This window comes from Talpa occidentalis, unplaced genomic scaffold (assembly GCF_014898055.3).
Source record: "Talpa occidentalis isolate TD23 unplaced genomic scaffold, MPIMG_talOcc4v2.1 talOcc4.3, whole genome shotgun sequence".
NCBI classification, from domain to species: Eukaryota; Metazoa; Chordata; class Mammalia; order Eulipotyphla; family Talpidae; genus Talpa; species Talpa occidentalis.
In genome coordinates, this window is record NW_023603184.1 from 32,562,003 (window position 1) to 32,572,883 (window position 10,881).

Below are 10,881 nucleotides of genomic sequence, written 5' to 3' on the forward strand. Positions count from 1 at the left end.
CATGCTGGGTAGTCAGCTGCGTCCCCTGGGCTTGCATGGGAATGCTTCAGCGGTGTCCACTCTCCTGGCGCCCACCGAGGCCCAGTGCCGCCACCAACTTTGCTCCCACTGTTCACTGGTCAGGACGTGGAGGGTGAGGTCCAGGACAGCCCTGGGTTCATCTGCCTCCTAGGAATAGCTAGGGAGGGCAAAGCGAACTTAGCTCTGACCCCGAGTCCTCCAGCTGGTGTGGCAGGAGACAACTAGAAGAAAGACCCCACTTCCAGCCAGCACTCGGGCTGCAGAGCCAGTCATGTGTCTGACAAGCATTTACTGGGTGCCAGCGGTGTGCCAGGCACTGCAGACACAGCAGAAACAAGGCCTCGTGGAGCTGACATGTTAGTGGGAGAGAAAGAATAACAAGTAAAATATGTAAGAGGATGGATGCTTCTGGTTTTATGAGGATTTAAAAGTTATGCAGTTTGGGGGCCTCATTAAGAAAAAGAACACCTACTGAAAATTCACACCGAAGTAGGACAGTGACTATGTAAAGTGAGAAAAGAACAAACTGTGTCGGGGGCTGTGCAAGAGAAGGCCCTAGAGCTTTGATAGCATAGGGGTGACTGTCTCTGATAGCACAGCACAGTGCCCTGGACAGAGAAGGCAAGGGAGGGGCCAGGGGAGGGCTGGGAGGGAGGTAGGAATTGCAGTTTCAAGAAGGGGGTCAGGACATGCCCAGGTGAGGAGATATTTGAACAAACTGCTGAAGGAGGTGAGAGTGTGGGTTAGTCGCTCGATCGGTGGCTGGTTAGGTCATCTGTGGGAGGCGAGGTGCAAGCAGAGGAGTCTGCAGTCTTATCGGTGTCCCTCCCTCTGACCACCGTGAGGTGGACAAATTCCAGGCTCACTGGGTGTGCAAGCCTCATCCAGGGACTGGCGTTTCCTTTCATTCAGGAAAGTACAGAATCTTAACACCAGAAACCCTCTCAGAGGAGGAAAACCTCAGCCCAGAGAGAGGCGAGGACACATCCAGGGTCACCAGCGGGGACTAGAGACAGGCATTAGGGTTGGGGTCAGAGGCAGACTGCCCCGTCTGCAAATCCTCTCTTGCCCAACCCAGAGCTCCGAAGGCCATTCCAGGGACCTCCTCTGATTCCCAGCCTCCATCCCCCTTCCAGGGCCGGGGACTCTGGTGGGAAGGGCAGATGCATGGGCTCTAACGCTGGTAGAGGGACCCCCAGCATGGCACTAACTGCCCCAGTTTGGCCCACCCTGTTGCCCCCAGAGAATACTCCTCAGCCACGGTCGCCTCACACCCCACTCCCTCCAGGTAAGGAGGACGGGCGCTCCTGCAAGAAGGTGACCATCCGCATGACCATCCGCAAGAATGACTGCAGGAGCAACACCCCCGTACGTGGCCGCCACATGGTGCTTGGTGTGGGAGATGAGCAGCCAAAGATGGGATGGGGGGGCTTTGTGGTGGGGGAAGGTGGGAGGGGGGCTACACAGGCTGCCTCTCTGGCCTGCCTGTCTCCAGGTGAACCTCGTGTCCTGCGATGGGCGCTGCCCTTCCGCCAGCATCTACAACTACAACATCAACACCTATGCCCGCTTCTGCAAGTGCTGCCGCGAGGTGGGCCTGCAGCGGCGCTCCGTGCAGCTCTTCTGTGCCACCAATGCCACCTGGGTGCCCTACACCGTGCAGGAGCCCACCGACTGTGCCTGCCAGTGGTCCTGAAGCCTGGGGGCCAGAGCTGGATGGACCACCTTTGCCACCTCCACTTTCTGCTACCTGCTGGCCCAGTGTGCGTGTGTGTGTGGTGGGGGGCACTGAAGATATGGAGGACAGTTACATGCTGAGCATGCATGGTGGGCACAGAGGCAGAGGGTGACCAGATGAGCAAGGTCTCTCCATCCTGACTCCCTGTCTGGACTGACCTCCACCTCCACGCATGGAAAAGTGCCACAGCTAAGGGCTCGGGGACTCGACTCTCACTGGAGTGGCCCCTGGATCCAGTGCTGCAGCCCCATGCACAGCGCTGACTCTGTGCCTTGGTGAAGGGGGTGAGAGCTTTCCTGAGCAGTCGGGCCATAGCTGGACTCAAGACTAAGTGCAGGGCCAGGACGTGGTGGTTCATTCTCTTCTGGGTCCCTTGACCACAAGAGAAGCACAGATACACTAAAAGGAAAGAGGGTTTTAATCACAACATGGAGGACTGCAGGTGGCTGCCCAGAAGGACTTTCCAAAAGCAGAGAGGGTTCCTGGGCCCAGGTCCTCTCACCAACCTCCATGACCTTCAAGTCCCCTGTCGCTGCAGAGGGATGCCCTGATGTCTGCTGTTGACATTGTAGTTCAGGGTAGAGTAAGGACAGGTGCATGTGTGCTTCATCCCACCCCTCCGTTGACACCCCCCCACCACCACCAAGCTGGCCAACAGGCAGGTGAGCTGGCTCTTGTGAGGTGGTGGTGGGAGGAGATGACTTCCACAGTGAGGGTCCAGCAACATTCGTCTTAATGTAGGTGGCCAGCCCTGCCCTGTTTAATGGTCCCTTAGTCTGCAAGGACACGGCTTTGCGAGGCATATTTTCTCCAAGAATATAGCACAGTCGGTCTCTGGAGGGGGCCTGAGTGTGTTTGTGGCTCAGCCGACTCCCAGCTCTGTTTCCCGGGACTGTTAGCAGGAAAGCATCTGTCAGCGGCCCGTCAAGTGCAGCCCCTTTCTGAGCATGTATCAGCCTTATCTCTAAATCAGTGTCCTTCCTAAAGCCAGGGCCAGGATTCCCGCCACAGCGCACTCTGCTAGTCCCCCCAGCCCCACTGCATCTAAAGGGCATGAACAAGAGGTTGTTCAGGCCCCCACACTGTCCTCTATGTTTGGCGATGTGTCCTAGTGCCCCTTTGGGTTGGATTGGGATTAGGAGCTTGTGCCAGGAGATCCCCAGCTGTCCCTGCTGCCTCCTTGTTCCTGTATCAGTATTATGCTTATATGTAACCAATAAACCATGAAGACATTAGCCCTCTGAGCATCTCTGGGAGGGTCAGGTTTGCTTTGAGGCTGGAGGAATATCAGCTGTGAAGAGAAGACCTTATTTCAGGACCTGGAAGTTCGCCCCCACTTTTGCCCACTCATGCCAGGCACTGTGTCCTACTCAGGCCATCAGTGGTGTGGGCTGGATGGAATTGGACTAATGGGGACCAGCTTCGAGGAGTGGGGTGAAGGAAGAGGACATTGAGAGCTGGGCATCTGGCCCCCTGGGGAAGGGGCCTGAAGAGTGGCCCCCTCTGTGGGACCAGGGACAGATGCCTCTCACCTATGATGTGGAAGGGAAGGTCTTTAGAGTAGGTTGACCTTTAGCATCTCTGTATGTATTTCCCTGTTGTTCTCTCAGTTTGTTTCTGTAGCCACTGTTGATCTTGCTAGGATTCGGGAGAATCCAAAGGGCCCCCCCACCTCCCTGCTTCTCCTGAAAACCAACCTTCCTTCCCATCCAATTTTTCAGCAGCTGTGGTAAGCCGAAAATGCCCTTCTAAATATGCCCATGAGCTAATCCCCAGAAGTGTGACTATACTATCGTACACGGTAAAAGGGACCTTGAAGATGTGATTAAGTTAAGGATCTTGAGGTGGGGAGATCTTAGATAAGGGTGTGTCCAATGTAATCACAACATCCTTATAAGAGAGAGCCTGGAGGGTCAGTGAAGGAAATGTGAGGACGGACCTTGAGGTTGGACTGATGCACTTTGAAGTTGGAATCATTTAATACCCTGGTACAGCCACATCACAGTGTATTCCACAGCCCTTTGGTATGCTGGCTTGGTGGGCTCTCCAGGATATGTTGAATGAAGAAGGAAATTGTAAGTCAGTTCCCACAGAATGACCCATATTCTTTATGCACCTATGCAGAAACACACGCATGCATGCATATGTGCATACACACACACACACACACACGCACACACACACACACGCACACACACTATCAGTCTCATTCCCTTAAAGGGTTTTCAGGACTCAGGCTCATTCAATGGTGGCATTGGTTCTGGAACAGTCTGTTGGTTATAAATATTCCAAGGGCTGTTGTTTCACGCAGGAGAATGAGTTGACCACCCCAGAATAGACTCAAAGCTCAAAGGGGTATCTATGGCATCTCCTCAATCCCTTGTTTCCTCCCCACCTCTGCACAACTTAAAGCTTGAGGGGACCCCAGAGGCCACACGCCAGACAGGTAAGAAAACAGAAGCCTAGGACCCAGCCACTCAGAGCTGGTCGCTGAGGGGGCCTGCTACCCACCCTGCAGCCCCCTGTGACATATTTGCAAACACGAGGGATTTTGAGCCCCAGAACCATCCCATTTTCTGTGCTTTGTGCTCAAGTTCCCGCCCTGATTTTCTGGGCTTAATCTTCTTCCTGTGGAAATCAATAAGGACATTGTGATGGAATGATTCACGTTCAAGGTCAGGCGGAGCAAATTGGAGGCGACATGCTGATTTTACTACCCTCACTGAAGGGAGAACCAATCCTGCTCACAGACCCCTTAACCCTTTGCTCACCGCTCCTGTCAGCTGTGTCAGCTGTCCCTTCTGCTTCAGGGCCCCTGTGTACCCCTTTGCAAGGCCCCGGTACCCAAAGCCTAGTCACTTAGGTGTGTTCCTGCCTTGGATATTCCCCCAAAGCCTTGGAGGCTCACATATTTGTTGTTTGGGGAAGGCAGATAGCAATCACAGCACTGAACCGAATGGGAACAATTTCAAGTTGAAGGACAAATGCTATATAAATTTATTGGCTACTTTCTACCCCAACAAATCTCTTTCCGCCTATCTTTTTTCCTTTTAACCCTTTGATCTGAGTTGCAGGGCCCCTCTTCCTTGCTTTCCTGGGTGGTGGTACATGAGGAGATGAGGAGAGGGAAACCAAATTCCTTGTTTACTGTTCATGCAATGCAAGTCGGGCCTTTTCTTCAGCTCTAAAAAAAGAGAAGTTTATTTCTCCCTTCTATTATAACAGATAAACAGCTGCTTCTGAGCAGCATCCAAAATGATTCAGAAACATGAACTCCTCTCTTTTAGGGTCTTCCATCTTCAGCATGAGCTTCCAAGGGTCCTATGCACAAGTCATTAAACTTGCCACTGGAGGAGAGTAGAGACCATGCCCTGGAGGTTTGGGGGAGGGGAAGAGAAAGTAGCTTACTCTGCTCCATTCATATTCCACTGGCCAGAACTCCTGCAAGGGAGCCTGGGAAATGTAGTCCGGCTGTGTGCCCAGGAAGCAGGGGTAGACTGTCTCTTTCAAGAGGAAGTGGAGATAGTGCAGACAACTCTGGGAATTCTGGCCACGAAAGCAGAAGAGAGGGCAAGAAGTCAAGGCGAGGCTTATTTATTTGATGGTTTGGGCCAGGCAGTGACTTGGTTATGTATCCAAAGGAGTCTGTGGAGAGAGAAGGGTTTTACTGAGAAAGAGGTCAAGAGTTTCAGAGAGTCTGTGACTGGCTTGAGGGGATCAGTGATGGATAAAGACACCTCTAACTGGGTGACCCCACGCTAGATCTTTATTAATTTCTATTTCTTCAGTGTCTATCGTAGGCCACTGAAAATTGAGTATGAACATGCCTTTAAACCTGAAAGTGATGAGCCCGGGCAGCAAGAAGTTAAGTAGTATAGGGATGGGCAGAGCCAGGGAGCCAGGTGCCCCCCCATACACAAGAAACTGTGGTGGTGCCAGTTAATCCCTTGCAGCAGGCAGGAGGCCTGCACAGCTGTTGCTGGGACTGCACCCCCAACCTGACCCTTTGCCCAGCCATCCCAGGGAATGGGGCGGGGAGACTAAGGGAGGAAGATAGGTGGGCAACATGAGGGTAACTTGTTTAGCCCCTGCACCCTTGGAAACTCATCCCCCAGAACCATTCTCTAGGCTTGCTAAATAGCCCCTGTTTGCCATGAAGACTCATCTGGGCCAGTGCCTCCCCCCGCCAGCTGACCTCAAACTCCATCTCTGCAGAATACATTCCTTCCTCTGTGCCTCTGCCTCTGGCTTTTCCCCTTCCCCGATCCTGCCTAGCCTTCAGACCAGACTAGAGTCTACCTCACCGCAAAACCCCAGCCCACGAGATCCTTTTCTTTGGCTGATAGTACCCACAACCCAGATGCTGCTTGCTTGGGCATTTTATCTGTCTCCCTCCTCTTGGGGATTCCTGTCCTGTGTTGCCTATTACCCAGTGTCTGAAAACACATATTTCATGTATTTTTGTCTAATATTCTAGTTGTTTGTAATTGCAGGTCTTCTGTTGTGAGATCATGCTGTTTTTAATTTCTGAGAGTTCTTTTTTATTTTCTGATTGTGCTTTTATGTCAGCCTTTATCTCTGCTCTGCTCAAGGAGGATGCAGACCTGGCTCCATCATTCATTCATTATCCACACATATTTCATTCATAACAATGAAAAATTTAAAGATCAGAGAAAGTCAAGTGACTGCACAGCTAGAAGACAGGTGTGCAACAGGAGGCTAACTTGTTTAGCCCCTAAACCCTTGGAAAACTCATTCCCCAGAACCAAAGCAGAGGGGTCAGGATTTGAACCCATGCTTGTTTATCTCCAGAGCTCAGACTCATACATTTCTTCCCAACTCAGGAAGAATACAAAGAGGATTGCTGCATGCTTGGTAGTTCATATTCCAGGCCCCCTTCCTTGAGGAAGTCAGAGAGCAGCAGTGGAAAGAGGATTCTGGCCACTCTTGGACTAGTTACTAGTTACAGGATATCGGCAAATGTCCTGTTTTAGTCCCTCACTGTGAGGAGAGGTGACAGGTTCTGCAATCCAGAGCTGGCATGAGCGTCAAGTGAGATCATGGATGGAATGGGCTTAACAACTGCTGAGGCCATGGCCATGTGTGAGGTTGCCAGGAGGAGCCAAGAGCTCCCAGGCCAGCCAAGCCCAGGACAGGAGAAAGGCAGGAACAAAGAGCCCACCCAGAGCCAGCCCTCCCTTCACCAGGAGCTCCAGGGCTTGACACTATGCCTTTGCCCCTGGTTTGCCCCAGCCAGCTGTGCCATCCTGCCTCTGCGCTACCTCAAGTAAATCACCACTTACAGACCATTGGCGCTGAAGAGGGAGCAGGATGCTGTGAAAGAGCTCGGATAATGGGGTCAGGCGCTGTCTCTGAACAGCTGTGTAATTTATCCCCTCCAAATCTCAGTTTCCTCACTGGTGAAATGGAAGTAAGAATCTGGCAAGGTGATGGCACAACTGTTTATAGCAGATAAAGCCCCTGGCCTGAGGTAGCCATTTAATGGAGTTATTGTTGCCACTATGAACAGAGCCTTAAACATTATCTTCTTCAAAGTCGACATCTTTTTGGAACAAGAAACTGATCTCAGAGAGAGAGAATGACTTGCCCAGGGTCTCATGGCAAAGTGAGCAATGGCAGAAGCCAACACCAGACTTTGAACTCAATGCTCTTCCATTGCCTCCTCCAGGGAGTCTTCCTTGAGTTCCAACCCCAGACAGGGTCTCTGGGGCTCTGACCTCACAGCCTCCACTGTCTAAATTGCTTATTGGAACTCCAAGAACTCTATCTCCATTTAAGACCAGTAGATCACCAGAGAGGATCCAAGTTTCTTGCTCCTGCTCTAGCCACCTCAACCATAACAATCATAGTCAGATCCTTTGCAAAGTGTTGATACCCAGTCAGGGAAGTTTCTGAGAGTTGATTGAGTTGAGTGACATCAACTCCCAGGATGGAGGGGAGAGAGAAACGAGAGAGGGAAGGGTTAAAGGCTCGGCAGCTGGGGCAGGCAGCCTGCAGACCGCCTAACCCAGCACTGGGAGGCCTGCGCCATTCCATTCCTTTGCAGATCAGTTACACCCAGCTGTCTCCCTCCCCACCGCCAGCGCCCCTCGGATTAGGCGGGAAAGGATCCCCGGCCTGCAGCCTGCACACGGCCCATGGGGAACAGCGCCTGCAGCCCACGCCTCCACGACAGCTGCTGAGTGTCAGGCAAGAACATAGATCAGCAGGATCCTGGCAGAGGTGCCCCCAGCCCAGGCCCTGCCCCTGACATGTGCAGGAGGGGCCGCCTGAGGAGAAAGGGGGTCTGTAAGGGATTTGGGAGGTACAGGAAAGGGACTGCTCCCAAATATCTGCTTTGTCCTGAAGTTGTTGTGCCTCAAATTCACTATTAGGCATTTTAGAAACTTTGGGTCTTCCAAAGGTGCCAGTTAAAACTAGACTCCATGGAGTTACTGGCTGCGGGATGGGAATATCTTGGTAAAATTTATGAAGATTTTATATTACAAAGTTTATATGGAGTCCCTCAAAAATGTCTACTCCCTCAGTAATCCCACTAAGGATCATAACTTAAAGAAGAATTTGACTTAAATAGTTTTATTGTGGAAAAATGTTATGGGCAATAGTTTCAAGATTGAAGGAAAAACTAGTATTATGACTAGTCTCAAAGTTCTCCCAAAAAAGCATATAAAATAGCAAAGAAAATTTTACTTTTTTTAATATTAATTTTTTTATTTTTTACATCATTGTTCATTTTTCAACAATATTTGCTTCCCCCCCACCCCCTCAGGTGTAGTCCCCATAGAGGTTCCTTCCCTAAGGCACCCCTGCACCATCACCTCAGTCTCCTGTGCTCCTCCCTCCCTCCCTCTGATCCCTCTCCCTCCTCCTCCCCTGTAGGATGTCTCTGATTTATTATTGTCTGTTTTTGCTTTGTTGGGTTTTGTATTGTTATTATTTTTTTCACTGATGTCTTATTGGTTTCCCCTATATTCCTGCTATAAGTGAGACCATCCGATATATTTCTTTTTCCTTCTGGTTTATTTCACTGAGCATAATTCCTTCTAGTTCCATCCACGTTGCTGCGAATGGCATGAGTTTATCTTTTTTGATTGCTGAATAATATTCCATTGTGTATATATGCCACATCTTCTTGACCCAGTCATCTACTTGTGGACATTTGGGTTGTTTCCAGGTTTTACCTATTGTAAATAGTGCTGCAATAAACATAGGGCTACAGGTGCTCTTTTGAATCACTGTTTCTGTATCCTTTGGGTAGATCCCTAGTAGTGGAATTGCTGGGTCATATGGTAGCTCCATTTTTAGTAGACTGAGGAGCCTCCAAACAGCTTTCCATAGTGGTTGGACTAGTTTGCACTCTCACCAGCAATGTTGCTTGTTTTTTGATATATGCCATTCTTACTGGTGTAAGGTGGTATCTCAATGTGATTTTAATATGCATTTCCCTGATTATCAGGGATGTTGAACATTTTTTCACATGCCTGTTGTCGATTTGCATTTCGTCTTTGGAGAAATGTCTTTTAAGTTCTTCTGCCCATTTCTTGACTGGATTGTTTTTTTTTTGTTTGTTTTTGTTGAGTCCTGTGAGTTCTTTGTATATCTTTATGATCAGTCCCTTATCTGTTGACTGGAGTGCAAAGATTTTTTCCTCATCAGTGGAGTATCTCTCTGTTTTGGTTAATGTCTCTTTGGCTGTGCAGAAACTTTTCAGTTTGATGTAATCCCAGCTGTTTGTTTTCCTTGACTTTCTTTGCTTTGGGTGATGAGTCTTTAAAGATGTTATTGTGGTGTATGTCTTGCAGTGTTTTACCTATATTTTCTTCTATATATTTTATGGTTTCAGGTCTTATGTCCAGTTTTTTTTACCCATTTTCAGTTGATTTTTGTACATGGTGAAAGGTAGTGGTCTAGTTTCATTTTTTTGCATGTGGTGGTCCAGTTTTCCCAGCACCATTTATTGAACAAACTGTCCATGTTCCATTGCATAGTCTTCGCTCCTTTGTCAAAGATCAGTTGTCCATATAAGTGTGGTTTTATTTTGGGGCTCTCTATTCAGTTCCATTGGTCTGTGTGTCTGTTTTTGTTCCAATACCAAACTGTTTTATTTATTATGGCTTTGTAGTATAGCTTGAAGTTTGAAAGTGTGAGACCTCCTTTCTCCAACAAAGGAAATTTTAAAACTAGAAAATATCTGTCCCTACAATGAAAAAGATGAAACATCTCCATTGATAGACCAGGTAGATTAAATTTCTGGAGCCCACAAAGCAAATGGGAGGCAGCATAGTGCATGTGTCAGAAAAACTGCTGGGTTCTAATCCTGGTTGCTTCACTCACTGGTTCTGTGACCTCAGTTTCCCAAATGTAAAAATAGAGTAATAATTTAAAAGAGTTGTGAGAATTATCTGAGGGCTAGAAGAGATCATGTGTGGGAAACACCCTGTTTTCCCAACATCAGAGCAACCAGTGAGTGAGTGGTTATGGTGTGTTTCCCAGCCACCCACCAGAGTCACTGAGGAATCCCACACCGTACCAACTCTGACTAATTTAGATTTTATTTTAAATATTATCAGTAAATTATCACTGGTGATTTCAGATGGACAACTCCAAAGTAGTGTCCAGGCTGACAGACATGGCTGAGGAAATGTCCCTCAGTGAAATACCATCAATTTAAGAAATAGGAAGGACATGAACAGTGTTCTCATTATCGTTCCCAGGGTGACTCATGAGCTTATCCCTAATGTAGGAGGTTTATCCATAAAAGCACAATGAGAAAACAAAAAAGAATTTTTAGAAATTAAAATTAACATGAACTCATAACAGAAGACCTGCAATCACAAGCAACTACACTATTAGACAAGGTATATGACATATGTGTCTTCATACATTGGGTGATAGGCAGTGCAGGACAGTGATCCCCAACAGAAGGGAGACAAATGAAATAAGTCATATTAGAAATCTCCAACTTTCTTCTTAGAGGCATTTTCTGGAACAACTTGGAAAGAAAGGGGAGGCCCAGCGGAGCATGGTGGTCTCACTGAGTTAAAGAAACAGATATCAAATTCAGGATGTCTGAGACAACTGGAGTTTGTGCAGCAGAATCC

At 48.8% G+C, this 10,881-nt stretch overlaps 1 protein-coding gene across 1 annotated transcript in view; it reads left to right on the plus strand.

Moving 5' to 3' along the window:
• The window catches only part of OTOG (otogelin), a 76,393-nt gene extending 74,333 nt beyond the window's left edge, over nt 1-2,060 (plus strand). The window contains exons 55-56 of the mRNA XM_037521977.2: nt 1,310-1,389; nt 1,517-2,060. Of these exons, the coding sequence (XP_037377874.1) occupies nt 1,310-1,389; nt 1,517-1,717 (281 nt within the window). The 3' untranslated portion in view covers nt 1,718-2,060. The remainder of the gene's footprint in view (nt 1-1,309; nt 1,390-1,516) is intronic.
• Nucleotides 2,061-10,881: the final 8,821 nt, after the last annotated feature.